Source organism: Culex quinquefasciatus, chromosome 3, assembly GCF_015732765.1.
Source record: "Culex quinquefasciatus strain JHB chromosome 3, VPISU_Cqui_1.0_pri_paternal, whole genome shotgun sequence".
NCBI classification, from domain to species: Eukaryota; Metazoa; Arthropoda; class Insecta; order Diptera; family Culicidae; genus Culex; species Culex quinquefasciatus.
The window spans coordinates 60,384,341-60,406,485 of NC_051863.1; the positions used below are offsets into that span (position 1 = coordinate 60,384,341).

Here is a 22,145-nt window from a genome sequence, read left to right on the forward strand (position 1 = left end):
TTAAGTTTATATACTTGTATTTATTCTTTAGTATTTACCATCAAAACTTTTTTATATGTGTTTTGATTGTACAGAGATATGATATTTAGTTATTTTATTATAAAAAATCAACAAAAGATACCCGAATAATAATAAATAAAATAAAACAAATGCTTGCAATAATATATCACATGAAAATGACCTTAAATCTACACTATAATAACCTCACAATGACTAGAAAAATTCACTCTAGTGGAGCAAAACTCCTGACTGATCTAAGACTGGCTGATCTTGCTCTTAGCGACTGCTTATTCTTCTGCTTCTTCTTCTCCTTCAATATGGCGGAAAGGTCCAGCCGGGCGCTGGACAACTTTCGAACGGTTCCGTTCAAATGAGGTGTGGCGGCGGGCCACAGCCCATGCTCTCCGAGGAGGAACCCAGCGCCAGCGAGGTTAGAATCGTGCGTCGGCCCGGATGGACGCCCAGATTTTCCCAGTTGATCCAGGACAGGCGGGCGGTTAGATCTGAAGATTAGGAATCGAAATTAATAACTTGTATTGTGAATAGAATTGATTGTAGAACCTACCACTCGTGTTCCAGTGGGCACGATCTGCTTTGATCTCACCCCGGAGACACTTTTCGACGTAGGTCAGGGGGTCGTAATCCGCCTCGAGGACTTCCCGGAGCAGGGCAATGTAGGCGATGGCCAGCCGCAGGGTGTCGATTTTTGAGAGGCGCTTTTCGTACGGGAAGGTGGGCACGTGGACGCGCAGTTCATCAAACGCTGAGTTTATGCTGCTGTGAAGAATTTAGAGAAAATTTGGGATTAAAATCTGTTTCTAATTGAATGAAAATTGTGAAATGGTTATCCCTTAGCTAACCGAGTCACGTTCAAAGGGATGTAATATTTACCTAAGTGAATCCCTGGTAGAGTTTTTTCTAGACAAAGATATCGAGTAAAAAAAGGTAAATTTTGATTTTATAGTAAAAATTCCAACAAATTCTGCTCCAAAACGAACAGACTAAAAGTTAGCCAAGGGATATAAAACTTTGTTAAGAAATGTAAGAAAAATTAACCTTACCCATTTGGTGCGGATCGCATGACGCGTTTGCGCTCTCGGACGTTGGACGTCGGCTGACGTTGGATTTTGTACGGGGCCGTGTTGTACGGATGGCTGCCGATGGACGTGGACATCGACGGGCTGACCGAGTTGGGCGAGTCCAGACAGTCTGGTGGAGGATGAAGAGGGGAAATTAGCAAGATTTCAATAAATTTTGAATAGTTTTTTGAAGAAAAATCAAAGTGTCTCATTGTTTCCTATGACCGTAAAAGAATGGGGAGCAATGAGGCAGCTCTGGGTTCTGGAAATAGGGTATTTGTTCCTATTTTGGGCCTACTAAGCCGAGCGCACTTTTTATTTGATGTATTCTCAAAGGCTGCTATAGGCATCCTTGCTTTTATTGCATGAATAAGTTGGTTTTTAATGATAATGCTCTTAATCACATTTTGACGAAAATACTTTATATTTCTGTACAAGCCCGAGAAACTGAAACATTGTTTGTCCCTATTTTGGAGATATTGCTTCTAGCATACGACCTTCTTTGTGCATATTTGCGGCCTACCTTCTGAATGGTTGAAATCTCGAAGCACGTGGCGAACTTTTTTGATGTACGGTCCAGCCCCAGCTCGTACAGTACAGCCGCACAAATTCGGTCGACAAACATGTTCAATCATTGTGATGTTTTAAGCCACAAATCAACATTAAAACGATTGATTTCACTTGCATTACGTGCATAATTAGCTTGAACATGACTTATATCATTCTTTCCGAGTTTTAAACATAATTAAACATTTGTTGCCTAGCCAAACAACAAGCCCGTAATATGCAAGAAAGACTGTAACTTGTGAAAAGCGCACACACACTGTCACAATTTGTAGAAGTGTCAAATGGACTGAATATAGAGTCATTCTCTCCTAAATGGACGAAGTTACTAATCAGTTATTTTATTGATTTGGTGGCAGTTTGGTGATTGTTTTTTTCAACGGGATTGTGCAACCCACCAAAAAAAACATATTGCCGGTGGTTGGAAATTCGGGGGACGGCTCTCATTCGTGTGCTGAGCGATGAAAGCTGGGCGCTGAGTGTCAACAAGCTGTAAGCAAAAGTGGTGAAAATTTTGGCCCTAATGGGCAATTAGCGATTTGACAAGAAAAAAGTGAAGAGCGCTATTTTATTGCTAAATTTCTAATTTAGAAGGAAAAAGTAAATTATTCTTGCCACCAAAATGAAGATAATGACTGCAAGTATCATTTTCAAGTGGCAGATTCCTGCCAGATTTGGTGAAATGCTCATTTCGTTGAATTATGTTTGGTAGACCAGAAATAGGTACTAGGCCCAAAATAGGGACAAATACCATATTCTAAAATTTTGTTAAATCTAATGAAAGAGCATTGTAGCCTAACTGAAATGACAAAAAATAGAAATATTAGTTTCGTTGTTAATGCCAGCCTAGGAACGAAAATATTTTTTTTTTTGTCATTATTTAATTTTACAACCCAACCCAACCTTTTGGAAACAAATATTTTCATAAATTCATGGATACTTTGCAAATTTTCCGTAGAAATTTAGATTTTTTTTTTATTTTTAGGAATCAAACCGAAAAACAATAAAGGTAAGATCAAGATTGTCCGTCAGGACTGAACGCAAACGCAAAATTTTGTGCCTGTCATCATAGCCTGCCAGTCATCGACCATTGAACAAAGCAACCCCTGCAGATTGTTCGACTGACAGTTGATGGAAAAATCGAACTGGCACAGCGTTCTGCGTTCACCACTGCGTCGAACGGACAATCTTGCTCTTAGCTTAACACTCCATCGCATTACCTGACGGAGATTCTTTTTTTTTTCAAAAAATACTTCGTCAACAAACCATAATCTCAAGTACCAATGAATTCTCGCTTGCTTTTTCAAAAGATCTTAAGTACATAGGGAACCAATGGCGCCCATCAGTCAATTCAACTTAATCAAAAGTGTCTCATTTTTGCCTACTCTACCCTACCTATTTTACATAGTTTACAATCAATTGTATCTTCAACTGGGGCAAATCGGGACTACAGCCTGAATAGGAACAGCAGTTTTTAGAGCACTAAAAAGCTTGAAATTTGGAAAACGTTGTTTATTGTTTGTTGTCTGTCCTATCCGAAACTAATCAAAAATATTAAAATATTGTGCATTAATAAAGCTAAAACTGCTGTCCCGTTTCGTCTCAGATGACAATACATGTTTTTTCAGCCTTTAACTTAAGTTCAGTTAACAAAGAAATGGAATTGCATTTCCTTTTTTATTTTGCATCTAGCATTTTAATCAATGCAATTTTTTTTCATGTTTTTATCTCTTACCTTAAGGAGTTACATACATGTAAATCGACAAAAACGTCAGAGGTTGGTGTAAGCGCACACTTTTTTAAATCTGTTACCATGGCATTAGATTATACATTTTTATCTATTATCAAAACCAATTTGAAGACATTTGGTTGTATCATTGCCGAGATATAGCTATTTAAATTCAGTAGTTTCAATAAACGAGTTCCACGATATCTTAAAAAAATGATAAAAATATTTGTGTGTTTTTCATATACAAATTGTTAGTTTTTGATTTATGTATTTTTCAAAAAAGCAAAATTTCAAAATCGAGCTTCGTCATGCACTCGTGATATGTCTTGAGAGTCTTCACCCCAAATTTTAGCCAATTTAGTCCATCCCATCTCGAGATATCGTGGAACCCGTAAATCAACTCGGTGCACCGTCAACACTCTAAATTGCGGCAAATGGCGACAAGGGTCCATTTTACCCCGTTTACTCTCTCTTGAGATGTTTTTCGTGAATATCTTGAACGTACTACTACAGTAACATTCTTGTAAACTGTATTGGAAAACACGACACGTTTAAAATATTGACTAAAAACACATGAAATGGGCCAAATAGGCCCTTGTCACCATTTGCCGCTAATTAGAGTGTTCTCAATCGATTCCTCGTGATTTTCTGCATAAAATAACATTTATTTAAAGTTTGGTAAACCACGGCAATTCAAGATATTAAAGAAAATACATAAAATGGGGTAAATGGGACAAAACGAGCCTTTGCCGTCGTTTTCCGTTTATGAGAACACCACCAATCGATTCCTCGTGATTTTCTACATAAAATAATATACGTTGAAACTGTAAGAAATAATGTAATTTCAAGGTATTTTCGAAAAACACATTAGAAAGGGGTTAAATGGGGCAAAATGGTCCCTTGCCGTCATTTGCCATCAATGAGAGTGTCACCAATCGATGATTTTCGTGATTTTTTACATAAAATAGTATACTTTCAAAATGTAAAAACAATGGCAATTAAAGATATTCGCGAAAAACACATAAAATGGGGTAACTGGGGCAAAATGGGCCCATGCTGGCATTTGCCGCCAATGCAAATGTGGAAAATCGATTCCTCGCGATTTGCTACATAAAATAACATACTTTAAAACTGCAGGAAACTACAGTAATTCAATATATTAATGAAAAACACATAAATAAGGGGTAAATGGGGCAAAATGGGCCCTTGCCGCCATTTTTTAACTAATAATAATAATAATAACGTTTATTTCATCAATTATTTCGTACCGCAATTACTTCCCTAATGAACAGAGTTGTTCCTTTAAAGGGTTGTAATCTTAGTTACTGGTAACAAATTACTGGTAAATCAATGCAAAAGATAATTATTAACATTACTTCTAATGTAAGCAGTAAGCTTACTTTGCCGTTATTGAGAGTGTCACCAATCGATTTATCGTGATTTTTTACACAAAATCAGATACTTTAGAAGTGCGGCAAACGACAGTTTAAGATATTCGAGAAAACACCCTAAAAAGGCAAAATGGGGTAAAATGGACCACTTCTCGTCATTTGCCGCTAATGAGAGTACCACCAATCGATTTCTCGTAATTGTTTTTACATTAAAAATCATACTTTTGATAGGCGTTTCTGCCTGACGGCATCAAAAGATCCGTTTTTTCACCCGTTTTTGCCCACTGTGGCGGTGTTTCGAGAAAACGCTCAGAAAGTTGGACAGTCCGCTTTGCGCACGGCAAAATGTTGAGCTTAAAATAGTCTCTAACTCAGTTTAATCATCATATAATATCTTCATGAAACTTTCAGGACTGATTAAAAATCTGTTTAGTGGATTCAATAAATTTTCTATAATATGTAATTTTGTGATTTTCTACATGTATGTAACTTCTTAAATTTTTTTTCCAAGAAACAGGGACAACAAAATTAAATTTGCATTGAAAAAAACTTTGAGAATCCACAGTAAACTAGTTAAAATAAATTGTAAAACATTTATTTGTGTTTTATTTAATAAAATTATACACTTTTAGGCCTTTTAAAAAAAAATATGAGAAGAAGTAAAACTTAAGAGAAATATTTTTTTTTAATTCAATGATATTTTCCTATTTTAAACAGTTCTAAAGTTTTTTAAAGGTTCTTTAAACATATGAAACACAAAAGTCTTTTTAAAAAAAACAGTAGGGTTGTATAACTGTAATAATAAATAATGCATTTTGGGATACTTTTTGAATAAGCCCCACTTCGAGTTCATTTTTAAATCAATAATTTAGTTTGCTGGATTTTTTACATTTTTTTGCATTAGATTTTCACCAAACCAATGATTGCTACACGATGTTAACATTGTTTTATAAATTTGATAATGATTCTATATCTCCGTTGATTCCAATAAGAATTTAGTGATACAATTAAACAAAAATCCCGTTTTCTTTACTTTTGGATTTTATATCTTTTATAACTGTAATAACTAATAATTATGCATTCAGTATATTAAAGATTCCTTTTTTAAAAATGAGATTTGAAAAAAAAAACAAATATTCAAACTACTCACCGGTGTGATGCAAATACTGGTGCTGAATCTGCCGCAGGCTGTTGGTGTTCAGCCGCAGATTCGTCCCGGAAGTGGCACTGGTTGCCGTCGCCACCGCGCCCAGCTGGTGGTTGGCGTAGACACACGACGGCAGATCCGACATGAGATCCTCGTCAAAGTTGTGGAAATTCATTCCACTGTTGTACGGAACGGTATCCATCATGGTCATCATCGTGATTCCGGCCCAACGAATGCAAGAAATGGGTTGAATAAATTGAATTTAATTTAATTAATTATTCCTCGCCGAGAGACACTTTGCACTTAGTTTTTTTTTCTCTAGAAACACTGATTGAGTGATTTATCGTGCTTTTTTTAGGGTACTGTTGTTTCAATAACTGGTCTGATTAACATAGAACACAAATCACAGGTGGACACTTGAAATCACGACAAAATAATTCAATTTCTAAAGGCACCTCAGTGGGGGAGATGACGACGAATCCGGCAGCTGACTGCGACAAATCTTATCCATCCTATGCAAATGAAGATCCAGATTGCTCACAAACCACCAACTAACTCTTACTAACTGCACCCCTTTTTCCCCTAAACCAATTCAATTAACTCTGATGATGACCGAACTCCGGAAGCTGGCGAAATAACTGAATGTCCGGGCGAGGGTGCGAGCTGGTTTTATAGGATTTGCAGCATCCGAAAAAGGAAAGCATAAATTTCCCAACATTGAAATTGATCAGCCAAAGGTGAGAGCTGCGCATGAGCATAGAATCATAAGCCACTCCCCTCCTCGGGAGGAAAGAGAAATGGTGGAACAATATGGTACGACATAAATGGCTGCCATCGTGTTCTCGGGAGGGTGCAGGCTCAATTTGATTTTGAAGATAATTTCGATATTTGTTTAACTTTTATGCCAAGTTGAAATATTTTTTTTTCTCTTAAAATTGTTCAAGCAGTGTTTCTCAACCGGTGAGGAATTCCCCTCTGGGGGGAATGGGGATGCAATAGAAATGGAATGCTTTTTAACAACGAGCTTGCAAAAATAATCCATGTCTAGAACATTCAATCAATCTATCGAATTGGAAAGAATATTAGAACTTTTAAAATAAAAGTCCTTTGGGTTTTTATACCTTTTCAAACATTAGCTGTTTTTACAAAATAGAATGGGTTTGTAAACACATTCAATTCAATTCAATTCAGTTTTATTGGTGAATAATCATGATACAATGAGTTATTTTGGAGTGCATAACAGAGTTTTGGAGTTCCTTTCAGCTGTGTGTTGCATCATAATCCATTTTGGAACAATTATTTCTTTAACTAAGACACTAGCAAGAGTAAGAAAAATTCAAATTCAAGAAGATGTTGAAGATAACTGAACTGCACTTATTGCTTAAAATTGGAATATTTTTTCAAAATCATAAATATAACCAGTTAATTTAAGTTTGCTCAAATTATACTTTTTTTATAAACTTTTCAAACGTTTCTTTCACATCCAGATTATTTTAACTATATGTGAAAAAATCGCTCTGAAGTTTTATTAATTTTGAACTACATTGTGAAGTTTATTTCACAAACTGCATATTTATATCTTTTGCAAGATTTTTGTTTTTTTTTTATTGAAACTTCAGTCTTATGATAACAATTTAATCTTAAATTATGAAATTTGTTCCAAATTTAAGGGGGGAATGGAGTTCATGAAAATTAGCCAAGGGGGGAATGAGACGAAAAAGGTTGAGAAACACTGAACTAGGGGAACAGCATCTAAATCCATCGTGCCTCTATAGTGTTGCATATCAGCACTTTGACGTTCAATTATATTTGAGCAGTTCTCTCAGATTTCGGTCATTCGATTTTTTTTTTTGTATTTTTTAATCCGACCGAAACTTCTATGGTGCCTTCGGTATGCCCAAATAAGCCATTTTGCATCATTAGTTTGTCCATAAAAATTTGGCAGCTGTTCATACAAAAATGATAAATGAAAATTCAAAAATCTGTATCTTTTGAAGGAATTTTCTGATCGATTTGGTGTCTTCGGCAAAATTGTAGGTATGGATGAGGACTACACTAGAAAAAAATGATTCACGGTAAAAAAATTGGTGATTGTTTATTAAACTTTTTGTCACTAAAACTTGATTTGCAAAAAAAAAACACTATTTTTAATTTTTTTTTTTTTTTTTCATTTTTTGATATGTTTTACAGGACATAAAAAGCCAACTTTTTAGAAATTTCCAGGTTGTGCAAAAAATCTTTGACCGAGTTATGAATCTCTGAATCAATACTGATTTTTTCAAAAAATCGATTTATTGGTCGCAAAAATTTTTCAACTTCATTTTTCGAAAAATCAAATTTGCAATTAAAAAGTACTTTAGTGAAATTTTGATAAAATGCACAATTTTCAAGTTAAGGCCATTTTTAAGTAACTTTTTTGAAAATAGTCACACTTTTTCATTTTTAAAAAATTAGTGCACATGTTTGCCCAGCTTTGAAAAAAAAAATTTTAAAAGCTGAGAAAATTTTCTATATTCAGCAATTCCCCACGAAAACAGAATGATTCGAACACAAAAATTCTTCGATCGGGCTCAAAATTTTTCTGGGGGTTCCTTGGCCGAAATAATTAGACCCGTATTTTTTTTTTGTTTGGCCATTAGGGTGACCTACATTATGTTAGGATGGTCCGAAAAATGATAATTTTCGTCGATATTCGCCAAAACCACATTTGAAAAAATCATATCTCCGCGCCATTTCATCCGATTTTAGCTGTCCTAGGCGCAAAAGAAAGGTGATTAGTTTGGCTATTTGGGAAAAAATAGTAAGAAGTTTTAAAAATCTAGCTTAACATTTGAAAAGGTCCTATGAAAACTTAAAATGCTGTTTCGAAGGTCTCGGGAACAAAGAGCCTATGTCTGAAATTTTCTGCTAACCGTCATAGCATACTAAGGACAATGCGTACATTTGAAGGGTGAATCGTTTATTCTGGAGACACCGGACGTCGATCCAATGCGCACCTTGGAGACAGAATGGACAACTCTAATACCTTCTGGAATTTGTTCCTTGGACCATCCCCTACACACCTATCTTTATTCCGAGTGAATCCATGTTGTCCCCAGACCTGTAGGAACGATTGAACGAAAAGCATAAAAATCTTATAGTAATTTACATGTAAACTTTGAACCGCTGGGGACAGGCCAATTCTCAACCAAATGGGCTGATATTTGGCATGAGAGTCCCTATGGGTATCCTCTACTAGGGGAACCTCGGTTTGCCTGATTCTGAGAACATTTTTGTTTGGATGAAACACCCTAACATATATAAAAAAAAATAAATAAAAATATGGTTTTTTTGCAAATCAAGTTTTAGTGACAAAAAGTTAAATTAAAAATCACCCATTTTTTTACCGTGTATCATTTTCTTCAGTGTAGTCCATTTCCATACCTACAATTTTCCCGAAGACACCAAATCGGTCAAAATTCGTTCAAAAGATGCAGATTTTTGAATTTTCATATATCATTTTTGTATGGACAGCTGCCAAATTTGTATGGAAAATTATATGGACAAACTAATGATGCAAAATGGCTTCTTTGGGCATACCGAAGGCACCAAAAATGTTTCAGTCGGATTAAAAAATACAAAAAAATCGAATGACCGCAATCTCAGAGAACTACTGTAAAAACATGAAAAATTAGAAAGATTACATGTGGGTCATTCCATCTGAAGCGGAACAGCATTTGAAAATTACCCTCTCCGATCCTGCTCAAATTTGGCACAGCTGTTGATACTATCAAAACATGCAAGAATCCCGAATTTCATCCAAATCGGACCACCCCCTCCATTTTTGTACCTCCCCAAAAAATCGACTTTTTGGCGATTTTTGGCCAAACCTCCTACACTCATCCCTCATATTCGGAACAGTTTCCAGATCGGCCAATGTTCAATAAATCATATAAAATCGATAATTGAACATAATGATTTGCTTTTACCTTCATGTGAAAGCTTTTCTTGCGATCTTTCGTTTGATGTATAGACCGGCTGTACATTTTTACGATTTATATCATGTTTTCGAAGAAAAACATTGACCATTGAAATCCACAAATTCGGAACACTTTTTTCTTCCGATGTAAACAAAACTTTTTTTTTTTCTCCAGGTGTACATATTTTTTGCAAAATAATGACTTTGCACTCTGAAACCAATAGAACTCATGGTTAGTGTTGTTTTATGAATGGTCTGATAACTTTTTTGTGAAAATATCAGTTAAATTCAGGTGTTAAATCAGTTAAATTCAGGTGGGAGACACAATAACATCCCACAATCATGGAACGGGCAATTTGGAGGCAGTATTTTGCTGCTCGGGATAAAATAGTCTTGAAATGCAGTTTTTGTTTGAAAAGTATTACTTTTACTGGTGAAATAGCAAGAGAATGTCCAAATAAAGGCCTTAAAAATAGCAGGGTCAGCAGAAAAGTTGCATTTTGCATTCTATTGACAAATTACCACAAAAGTGTTCCGAATTTGTGGGTGTTCCGAATATGTGGGATGACTGTAGTTTCAAACGGCGATAGCTCAGGAACCACAAATGTCAGAAGGTCGGTCTTAGACTCAATTTTGAAGGAAATTGGACGTAGAATCCATTTCCGTGATCAAAATGTTGATTAATTTATTTTTTCTACCTGTATTGCGCAATTGAAAACTTTAAACGGCCGTATCTCAAAACACCCCAACTTATTTTTTTTATTTGACCTCACCATCATGCTCCCCGGCCAATTTTACATAAGTATCACCTATCGACAGAAATGAATATGTTTCGTTCCAGAGATATCGAATTTTAAAGTTTTGTGTTTTCGAGATTACCTGCATCAGCTTCATTCGCCGCATCTGCTAGAAGCACACAGGCGGGCTGATCAATAACTGCTACCTGGCCATTTATTGAAATAATATTTCATCATAAATAATCTTCATCAAATTGAGCAAAAATTAACTGTATAATACTGTAGGAAACTGAAGTTTAATCGCAAATGTTTATCTGCTCAAAAAATTATTGAAGTGAATTTCTGTGTTAACCCACTGGACAGAGCAATGACGACACACAGTAAAGGGCAGAATTGGATTCCGACGGAGCGAGAGGAAAATGCAATTCTCGGATTAGTTTTCAAAAAGCCGTAAGAGCCATTGTTAAACAAAGTCCTTTTGCATCGGTATTCGACCTACTTACGAAAAACCAATATCAAAATGCTCGAGATTGTTCATCTACACGTCCTTCAAGTGCCCCAAACTTAAAATAAATGAAATTTTGTTTCATTTTCTAGAAAAACGAAAATTAGTGTCAGAGGTCACAATGGCTCTTACGGCTTTTTAAAAACTCACCCGAGAATTAATCTTGTTAGTAGAGGCACGCTGGAATTAGATGCTGTTCCCCTAACACTGAAAAATAAGTGCACGATACATTATTGAGTAAAAATATGAATTAAAATGAATAAAATTTGTTGATACGTTGTACTCTAGTGAAGGACGATCACAAAGAGTAGGAAAAGGATTTCTGGAATGTATAAAACTGAAAAATGTAAGAAAATCACAAAGTTTGATCTGCTGCAAAGCGGCTAATTCTCCAAATTTAGTTGCGATGATTTCGACACCGTCCGAACAACAGTGTTTTTTTTTTCATCTATCATTCTTGGATTCTTGGAACACAATACGGCTGCTGTCCTCACGTATAAGGATTTTTTTAAATCAGAATTATGGTAAAGTGTCAATAATAAACTATAATAATAATAACAATAAAGCAGGTTTTGGGGTTTTTGCTGAATGGCACTATTTTGCTCCACTTCATTAATTTTTTTGAGCAGATAAACATTTGCGATTAAACTTCAGTTTCCTACAGTATTATACAGTTAATTTTTGCTCAATTTGATGAAGATTATTTATGATGAAATATTATTTCAATAAATGGCCAGGTAGCAGTTATTGATCAGCCCGCCTGTGTGCTTCTAGCAGATGCGGCGAATGAAGCTGATGCAGGTAATCTCGAAAGCACAAAACTTTAAAATTCGATATCTCTGGAACGAAACATATTCATTTCTGTCGATAGGTGATTCTTATGTAAAATTGGCCGGAGAACACGATGGTGAGGTCAAATAAAAAAAATAAGTTGGGGTGTTTTGAGATACGGCCGTTTAATGTTTTCAATTGCGCAATACAGGTAGAAAAATAAATTAATCAACATTATGATCACGGAAATGGATTCTACGTCCGATTTCCTTCAAAATTGAGTCCAAGAACGACCTTCTGAGATTTGTGGTTCCTGAGCTATCGCCGTTTGAAACTAGGAGGTTTGGCCAAAAATCGCCAAAAGTCGATTTTTGGGGAGGTACAAAAATGGAGGGGGTGGTCCGATTTGGATGAAATTCGGGATTCTTGCATGTTTTGATAGTATCAACAGCTCAGCCAAATTTGAGCAGGATCGGAGAGGGTAATTTTCAAATTTGCACTTTTTCGTGCACAGTTGAGATGGAATGACCCATGTAATGATAGGAGGTAGTCAAAGGGCAAATCTAAAGTTTTTTTTTTGAAAAGGTCCAATAAACCAAATTTCCAGTTTTTGCTTTTTGGGTGTTTTTGAAACCGCCTTGAGTCAGGGTTATTAAAATACACCCAAAAAGCAAAAACTCAAAATTTGGTTTAGGGACCATCCATAAACCACGTGGACACTTTAAGGGGGGGGAGGGGTATGGCGATTGTCCACGCTCCATATAAAAAAGTTTTTTTTTTGTATGGACAATTGTCCACGAGGGGGGGGGGGGGGTGGTTTGAGATTCCCGAAAAAGTGTCCACGTGGTTTGGGGATGGTCCCTTATTGGACCTTTTCAAAAAAAAAACTCCAGAAATTACTTCTGATATTGCTTCAATATGAAGCCAATATTGTGGATTTCAGAGATTTTTAGACAATCGTGCAAGTTGCAAAATGGCCCGCCTAAGTAAAATGCGCCAAAAACCATCTAAAAGCATACAAATTCATGAATTCAGTGTAGTAGGCTTATGCTTTGAAATGTTGCCTTCAATGTTGTATACTTGGTTGATGATTTTTGAATCACTGTAAAATAAATGTAAATAAATGACTACTTTTCCAGGATGCGGCGCAGAATAGTCCACCTTAGAAAACAAGCCATTTCGTTTAATACAACGTTGAAGGGAGATAAGAAATGACTTTGGGGACCTTTCTAACATAGTTTCCATGAAGTTAGACCACATTTATAAAAATAGTCGCTTACCAAAACAAACATTTTTGAAAGTAGTGTTAATATGTTGTATTAAGACATTATTTTGAAAAAATAAGCATCAAAACAAGTAAAAAATCAACGAATGTTGCATTAAACGTGATTTTTGAAGCTACCAGGAGTGAAGTAACGAGTAGGTATTACTTTTCGATTCGAAAAGAATAACTTAACAGCTCTTGCATCGCAAAATTCTCATTTTTCGATTCTGTTATTTTTGTTGGCTGTTCCGTCATTCAAGAATGTCAGTTTTACGACGAAAATGCTAAAAAAATGTTGTGTTCAACCTGTTTCAAAACTTGATTTTTCAACACTCGTATCCAACTCGGTAAACCCTCTTTCAAGAAAAGTAGGGTAGAGTAGTCATCAATGAGACACGGGGAACAATGATAAAGTGGCTCTCTAAAGTCGTAGTTTCAATCAATCAGACTCATATTTGGGGGAAAGGTGTGTCTACTAGATACACATCTGCCATAATAGTGGCTTTGGTCATGGACGCTCCCTTGAAAAGTCATTCATAAATGTTTGATTCTGGGATGTAGAAGTAAATTATGGACAAAAAATACTTTTTCGCTCGAAGGCTGCCATTTACACCAAAACTAATATTTCTTAAAATTTCTTTCGACGTTCTAAAGGGATTAATTTGGGCTACAATGTCCTTTCATTAGGTTTGGCCAAAATTAAGAATATACCCAGAATCCAGGGCTGTCTCATTGTTCCCCACTCATTTCAGCCCATGGGTAACAATGAGACACTTCGATTTTACTTCACTAAACGTTTCAAAATGTATGGAAATCTTTCAAAACATGAATTGAAAGTGATTTTTGGCTTATTTATAGAGTTTTTACCTCATTTAACCAAAAATACTAAGTTATTTGGTATAAATATATGGATTTTACAAAATTTAAATACTTTTAAGTATAACTTTTGTTAACTTAACTTTCATGTTGGCAAAATTGCTTTTAAATGTTCAAGGCAAGTCACCTGCTATGGAACAATACAAAAACATGATATTTTACTATAAAAGTATTGATTTTCATAGAGCGTCTCATTGTTCCCCAGCTGTATCATTGTTCCTGCCAAGTGCGTCTACAATGAGACAGTTGAATAACTCGGGCTGTAGATGTCGGATCGATCTCATATTTTGGTCAATGTTAGAACACATTAAAAGAAAGAAAATGTAACAAAAAGCTCATTAAAACATGCTCATGAAAAAAAAAATTGTTGAAAGTTGAAAACCAAAAGTGTCTCATTGATGACTATCCTACCCTACGACTCGTCATGATTTTGGTTACCAGATTATGTTTTGATGAAATGTGATATCAGTAAATAAACAACCAAATAACCATTTTGTTTAAGAAGTTTTTTTTATTGAATGATCTCGAATGAAGTTTTAAATAAGTTAATTTCGCGCCAAACGTAGCGGACCCTCACTAGAAACGGTGCGTTTCGTCAGTTCAGTTCGTTTTCTTGTTTATCCTACCCTACTCCCTCAGCGGGGGAGGTATTTACCAACTTGATCTTAACAGGGTTGAAACTAATGAAAAAAAAGATGCCTTACAGAGATATCGTTTGTACAACGATGGTGAAAATTACAATTAAGAGAAACAGAAATAACAGTTTTAATAAGAACAAACGAGTAAAGGGGGGGAAATAATAATAAACAGTTTTGTCGAGTGACGTTGGCCTATGAATGTAAGTTTAAAAAAATACTCCTGCTCGCTCCTTACGTACAGCAACCGAACAAAAAGGAAAACTAATTTACTTAGTTCTTGCTCTCATCCCTTTTTAAGTATTCGTTTTGCGTTTTTTTTTTCTTTGCACTAGCTAAGCCTAACCGTAACAACTAAATTTGAATATTTCTAGGCTGGGTTTTGTGAAACAATTCGCGACGACCACGACAAATCTACAACTTGCGCTTGCGTCCCCGCGCGGCCGGCTTCTTTTCCTCGGTGGTGGTGGTGCTGACCGTGGCGTCCTTGCCATCGTCGGACGCCTCGTCGCCACCGTTTACTGCCGCCTCCTTCGGGGCAGTTCCGTTTGTCTTGGTCGTGGACGAGGTTGCTTCCTCCTTCTTGGATTTGGCGACGGCGGCGGGTTTTGGGTCCGGGACGGGGGTGGCTTCCTTCGTCGGCGCTTCCTCCACGATGAACAAGCTGTGCTGGCCTCCGCTGGAGACCTTTAGGATGCGCTTGCCTTGGACCTGCTTGCTAGCAATTTGGACCGGCGTCTGTTCGTCTTCTTCGTTGCCCGTTCCGAGCTGCTGGTTCGAGCCCATGCCCCAGGCGTAGAGTTCTCCCTTGTCGGTGATGGCGAAGGAGGTGCTCTCGCCGCAGCAGATCTCGGTGACTTTTTTGTCTGCGAGGGCCGGGACGGGGGTTACGGTTTTGGCGTCCTCGGACACGTCGCCGAGGCCGAGTCGACCGTACTCTTTGCGGCCGATGACGTGCACCTTGTTGTCGGTTTTCAGGATCAGGGTGTGATGCTGGCCACCGTCGATGGTTTTGACGTCGGTGAAGCTGGTGAGTTCGGGCACGAATACTGGTTTGACGACGTTCTCGCTGGGGTTCGGGATGCCGAGCTGGCAGTAGTTGTTGAGGCCGAAGGCGAAGATCTTGGCCGTGTTGCGGTCCTTGAAGTAGGTGCAGTAGGTGGAGGCCCAGATGGCGTCCGCGAGAACCTTCTTGCCCTTGAGGGTGACGATGCCGGGCTGAAGGAGGTCGGTTTTGCCCCGGCGGGACTCACCGGAGGCGGCCCGGGTCGAAATGCGGCCGAGCTGGCCCTGCTCGGCGCAGCCCACGGTGTACACGTGGCCGTTCTCGGTGAGAATTACGAGGTGATCCCCGCCGGAAGCAATGTCCACCGATTTGACGCCCGGGATGACCTCGATCGGGAGCCGCTTGTTGCCCTCGAGCGTGAGGCCCATGTTGCCGTGCGAATCCTGTTTGGGGGGCGAGACAAAAAAGTAAGGCGCGTTAATTGTCGCGTTCCCAAACAGTCCCTGAGACTCCCCCCGGGGAAAACCACTCCACTCGAAACTCCCCGTCTTTGCAGACTGTGCAACTGTGTTGGAGGTAAGCTAGCGTTAGACTAGTCTGAATTGAGTTCTGCAGCGATCTCGGTTGGTCTTGGGGCGTTGGGGCCAACACCATCGGACCAAAGCCAAATCGCCACAGCTCGCAGATTGTACTGAAAATGCTAGCAATTCGCTTCTCAATTGAGGCGGACCGGGCCAAAGTCGTCCGATACACCATAATTCCAACAAGCTCATCTAAGGCGATGAATTGTTGATGGCGCCACGACGACCTTTGGACAGACCCGCTTCAAATCATGCCACGCACGTTTTCTGGTAGCGAAACCCCCCGAGTTCAAGAGGGGACCTTGCTGAGGCCTTTCCACATGCTTACTCTCAGACCTTCCCGAAGCAGACGTAATGAGTAACCGGGTACTCGTGTGGGTGCTCCAAGTGCGAGATTAACACTAGCTTGGGGACAGTTGGAATGGGTGGGGAGTTCTACTCGAGTTGTGGTTCTCCGGTGGGAAGCTCTTTCCCCAGAAACCCTAAACTTACATCTTGTCTTGAATGGTCTAACCTGAACTGATTCTCACAACTCAAAGTTCTAGCCTTTTATACCTCAAAAAAAAATAAAATAGGTAGTTGCAAGACGGGCAGATGCATCACAATTGCAACGCTAATTACGTTTCTTGCCTGGCGGCAACTTCAGCAAATCCCTAGCCAGGTAACGTCCCTTTTCTCTTCCCTTTAAACTTCTTCAGGTAACAAAGGACGACCCCAGACACAACAAGGAAGCCAATTTACGCTTCTTCCCCCTTATTTAAAGAAAACGAAAATTTTCGGCAGTTGCCAACTGCCTGGGAACAACAAACAAGGAAATGCAACAGCTGTTCAGAAAGAAAAAAAAAACCGTTAGCCTTACCCGGAACGATCCCCAAGCGTACACGCGGCCATCGTTCAGCAGACACGCGGAATGTGAATCACCGGCCGAAATTTTCAAACAAGGCGCCGGCAGCTCAATCCGGCGCGGTTCAAACTCCGAGCCCTCCTCGTCGGCGGTGGCCCGCCCCAGGGCGCCCTCGTCGTTGCATCCGAAGGAGTAAACTTCCCCCCGGCGGGTTAGGCACAGGTTGTGCATACCGCCCGCCGAGATGTCCACGATGTCGCGCAGGCTGGGGATGAGCGCCGGCCGCGTCTTTTCGAACACGTCCTCGCCGAGGCCGAGCTGGCCGACTTCGCCCTGGCCGCAGGACAGGACGTTGCCGGAGAGCGTGGGGAGGGCGGGCAGGGGGAGTTCGACTGGAAAAGGGGAGAGAGAAGAATGGTTAAATCAGTATGTTTTGTAACAGGTTACGATGCTTCAGTTGAATAGATAGGTAACATTTCAAAAGGGTCAAAAAAGGGCATTTAATATATAATAGTAGTTTATGCAACAAGTTGCAAAAAGAAGATTTTTTCAGCACGAGTCGTACATTTATCCAACGAGATTCACCGAGTTGGATAAATACGAAGAGTGCTGAAAAAATCAAGTTTTGCAACGAGTTCCATACAACATTTTTTGCAATTCCAAAAAACACACACTGAGTGAAATTTTATGTCAAATCTTCATGTATTTTGTCAATAAATCGTTTAAATCAAAAAAGTGTTGAAAAGTGTTACTTTTCGAAACAAGTGCTGAAAAGTTCAACTTTTCAGCACCCATTTAAGAGCTGAAAAGTAGAACTTTTCAGCATTTGTTTTGAAAAGTGTTGCTATTCGATTCTGTTATTTTTGGTACAGAAAAGTAGGCTATTTCGTCGTTCAAGAATAACAGGAAAAGTAAATAGTTTCACGACGGAATTGCAAAAATATATTTTTGCAATTCCACTGTGAAACTGTCAACTTTTCCTGCCCTTCTCGAGAAACGAAACGGCCTACTTTTCCCTACCAAAAATAACAGAATGGAAAATTAATACCTTTCAATAACAGTGCGGAAAAGTTCTACTTTTCAGCACTGAAATGGGTGCTGAAAAGTTGAACTTTTCAGCACTGGTATCGAAAAGTAACATTTTTCAATATTGTTTTGTTTTGAACGATGAATTTACTAAACACATGAATGTTTGACATAAAATTCCATTAAATAAGCGTTTTTTTTTCGGAATTGCAAAAAATGTTGTAAGCAACTCGTTGCAAAACTTGATTTTTTCAGCACTCGTCGTATTTATCCAACTCGGTAAACCTCGTTGGATAAATGTACAACTCGTGCTGAAAAAATCTTCTTTTTGCAACTTGTTGCATAAACTACTATTTTTTGTTTTAATTAAAGAGATTTTACACAGATGTTCATCTCTAACAGTTTTATTTTGAAAAAGATTTAATAAACCAAATTTTTAATCTTCCATTTTTATGTGTGTTCAACACTACTTAGGAATGCACAAATATTTCTGAAGAGGTGTTGATTGTAAGACAACTGTTTGGGTGTAAAATGAATTATTGCTTTTTTTTTTCATTAGAATGTTGAAACTTAAGCTACAATTTGATTTCTTTTCAGCAATCTATTTGCTTCGAATGAACAATAGAGATTTACTCAAATTCACTCCCTAGCGCAGTAAATCTTTCTGAGCCATCATGGAAAATGCCTTAGGTGGATTAACGCTTTGAATTACAAACATTTCTAAAGATTTATTTGAAAAGGCCACATACACATAAGAAACACCACAATTTGATGGTTCGTTGAAGTGGATTAAGTTTGAGCCCCGAGATGGAACATAGCACAAATGCCCTGGACACTACTTGCCCTCGGAGGTATTGCGCCACCACTCGCCTAGTTGGTGCATTCTTCCAATTTATATAGAACTTTTATAAAAAAAAATCAAATATGTTTCTAATTGCAGATAGTGCCGGATCCTCAAACTTTCTGGAGTAATATTTGAAAAAGCGCAAAAAACATTTTGACATTTTGAACTTTTTTGCAAATTTCCAGAAAACAGGCAACTATTTAACATAACTTACAGTGTTTAACAAATCGTGTTTCGTGAAAAAGTTAGCGTCAGTCCAGACTCGATTATCCAAAGTTTCGATAATCTGATGTGCAGGTATCCGAAGTTTTGTATCGGACTTCGGATAACCGAATCACAATTTTCGTATTTTGTAATTTTCGAGTTCTCCGACCCCATTTTAGTTAAATTTGATTAGTTGATTGCCAGTTAAATAACAAAACATTTTTTTACAATATTTCATCATCGCCATTTTGTCAGCCATCTTGGATTTAAAAATTCTAAATCAAAAAGCTCGATAATCATAAATAAGACAACGTGATTCGATTATCCGAAGTAAAATTGATCGTGATCTTCGAATAATCGAGTCTGTCATTATTAGTTTTTTTTTTTTTTTTTTTTCAAGTATCCTCCCTTTCCTGCAAAATTCTGTGAATTTCATTCCTTTTACATAGTCCTCTCTGCGGTAAACACAACGCAGTAGGGCTGGCCCCTTTAATTTTTGTAATACATTTTCGGGTGTTATAGAGTTATCAGTGCGATTTTTGGCTCGATCTCAAACCAAATGCTTTATTTCTCAAACACACATTTTCAAATAGCAAAAAAAAATGAAAAGACGAAAAATATAACCCCTTAAAATTTAGAAAAACAGTGCAAAAGGGCCGTTGTGGGTTTATAAACAAAGATTGATCCCTTTCATGCCAGATGTAAACATCCTCTAGCGTGAGCAGGACACACTCTTTGTTTACAAACCCTCAACTGCCCTTTTGCATCGTTTTGCTAGAAATGTTTCTAACTTAGAAACCAGGGCTCCGGCGATGGCCTGATATGAGCTACCGAACAACATTGGCAATATGGCGTCGTTTGTTTACAAAAATGAGATTGATCGTGGACGAACCGAAAAAAATACTTCTTACAAAACAGACAAAATTTTGTTAAATTCTAGACCAGAATTTGCTTTATTACTATTTTTCAATTTTAACCTCTTTTATCGCGATTCTGATCAAGATTGCACAGCAAATCATCGTGCCTTTAGTGTATCTTTAGTTTCCACATCGATTCGCTGTAGATTCGTGTTTAAATTTTGAAATTTAACATGAATTTAAATAAGTTGCAAAATTTCCAACTTCAGCCATGTACAACAATTTCCACATCACCCGTGCGGGAAACCGACAATGAGGCAATTGATGCGTTCCAAACTGTCAAAATTCCAAAGCGTCATTGCCAATCTTCGGTCCGCTGCTTTTGTTCGTGTTTGAAGTTTCGGGCCGGGACTCTGTTGGAAACGAAGCACTTTATCAAAAAATGTCTTTTTCGATTGCTGAAGCATAACCCACAACTTTGCCGAAGACACCAAATCGATCAGAAAATATCTTCGGCGTCATCCATAGAGTACGTCACGTTTAAGGGAGGAGGGAGTTTTAATTTTGTCCGATTTTAGCGTGACATCCCCGTAAAAATATTGTCAGTTCGAATTCGAAAGATTTTTAGCCATCTTAGGATACAGATTTACGAATATTCACATGCCCATTTTTTATGATGAGTCCGCAAAATTGTAAGGAGCAACGTTGTCAGTTTTTTTGGGATCTGTATTTTCTTGAAAATAAATCTGTATTTTATCTGTATTCGTGTATTCGAAGCCATAGAAGATATTTTAAAATTTTTAACAACAGATTAAAGCTTTTTAATCATATTAAAGCATAACTTAATTACTAAATTGTTGAAACTTTCAAATCTAACCATTTTGGGATCGAAAAATCTGTAAAATACAGATTTATCTATATATCTGGCATGGCTGGTAAGGAGCCTTGTATACAAAACCTAATTACCAAAAATGTAATTAAAAAAACGAAGAAAAGTCGATTCCTGAAAAATCTTTCGTCCGGAACAATTTGTTATTTATTTGAAGAAAAATTGCTTTTCATATTCATATGGCGTTTGAACTCGCAATCCAAAGCTTGCCGGCGTTCCTTTCGAGCTGGGACATTATAGGAAATTCTTATAAAAATCTACAACTAAATCCGATCCGTTTCTAGATATTGAGCAAGCTATTAATAATTATTGAGCTATTTGATATCATAAAAAAACGTAAAAAAAACCATAACTGATTCGAAAAAAAACCGTTACTTTTCCTTTGCGCGGAAACGCCGCTTCGAGATGTTACCCCCCTCAACTATTTTCCCAACGAAAAAATCAATCGAAATTAAACAAACTTCCATACTCACATTTGGTGGACGACGTCCTGGCGACTTTCGCAGCCGGCGCGTCACCGTTGGCCGGATTTTCCCGCTTCGGTCTGCCGCGGCCCATTTTTGGCGGCGTGGTTTCTACGGTGCGTGTGTGATGATGCTCCTCGGTCACCGGATGGCGAAATTCCACCTCCCACACAAAAAAAAAGTGAGGTTAGAACTTCAATGCAGCAAATGCGCCGCAAAACGGGTTACGGGAATGTCCGCAACATACAGCCACAATTGCACTGGGGGATTTTAGGCGGCGGGGGGCGGAACCGATGACCAACTTTGGTCACTGAGACGGATGTTTCTTGCGCGGAAGTCCTGGGTGTAATGAGGACCCGTTTGAAGATGGATGATGACTCTTCAACTACATCCGCAAATGCAGCGCACCGGCTGGCAGTTTGCTAGCTGTCAAAGTCAAAATGATAAATCCCGCCAGGGTGGAAGTGATGCCAGTGCTTATTCGAAATTCGAAGTACAGTTAGACTCGATCATTCGAAATCCTCAGACGAAATCACTTCGGATAATCGAATCACGAGTTTTTCATCGTTTAGCTCAAAAATGACCCCAAAAATGCTTCAAAGTTCCCAAGTAACCATCCAGCACTTAAACATGGTCACTGCTTAGCACTGACAGCGCATTTACAGCTCCAAGTAAAAGCTAAACTGCTTTGACAACAGCACTAATAGCTACTCCAGTGCTGAACAATGGCCGAGTTTGGACTTTACTCGGCTGGTTTAGTGCTGGCCCCTACTG

General features: G+C 38.1%; 2 protein-coding genes across 3 annotated transcripts; both read right to left on the reverse strand.

Moving 5' to 3' along the window:
- On the reverse strand, window positions 1-6,564 carry LOC6045565 (basic helix-loop-helix transcription factor amos). 2 transcript variants are annotated; one of them, XM_038266135.1, is made up of 5 exons: window positions 6,366-6,564; window positions 5,914-6,089; window positions 1,062-1,209; window positions 566-774; window positions 1-503 (listed from the first exon to the last, which is right to left on the reverse strand). In XM_038266135.1, the coding sequence occupies exons 1-5, from the start codon at window positions 6,419-6,421 to the stop codon at window positions 367-369; spliced, it is 726 nt and encodes a 241-aa protein (XP_038122063.1). In that variant the 5' UTR covers window positions 6,422-6,564; the 3' UTR covers window positions 1-366. The 2 variants fall into 2 exon arrangements, with proteins under 2 accessions (XP_038122063.1, XP_038122062.1); XM_038266134.1 differs by having other exon boundaries at window positions 566-777.
- A 7,948-nt stretch (window positions 6,565-14,512) lies between these two features.
- LOC6045564 (regulator of chromosome condensation) lies at window positions 14,513-21,780 on the reverse strand. Its single transcript, XM_038263059.1, has 3 exons — window positions 21,381-21,780; window positions 17,103-17,479; window positions 14,513-16,105 (listed from the first exon to the last, which is right to left on the reverse strand). Exons 1-3 carry the CDS (start codon window positions 21,463-21,465, stop codon window positions 15,071-15,073), a joined length of 1,497 nt encoding a protein of 498 aa, XP_038118987.1. The 5' UTR covers window positions 21,466-21,780; the 3' UTR covers window positions 14,513-15,070.
- Between the last annotated feature and the right edge of the window lie 365 nt (window positions 21,781-22,145).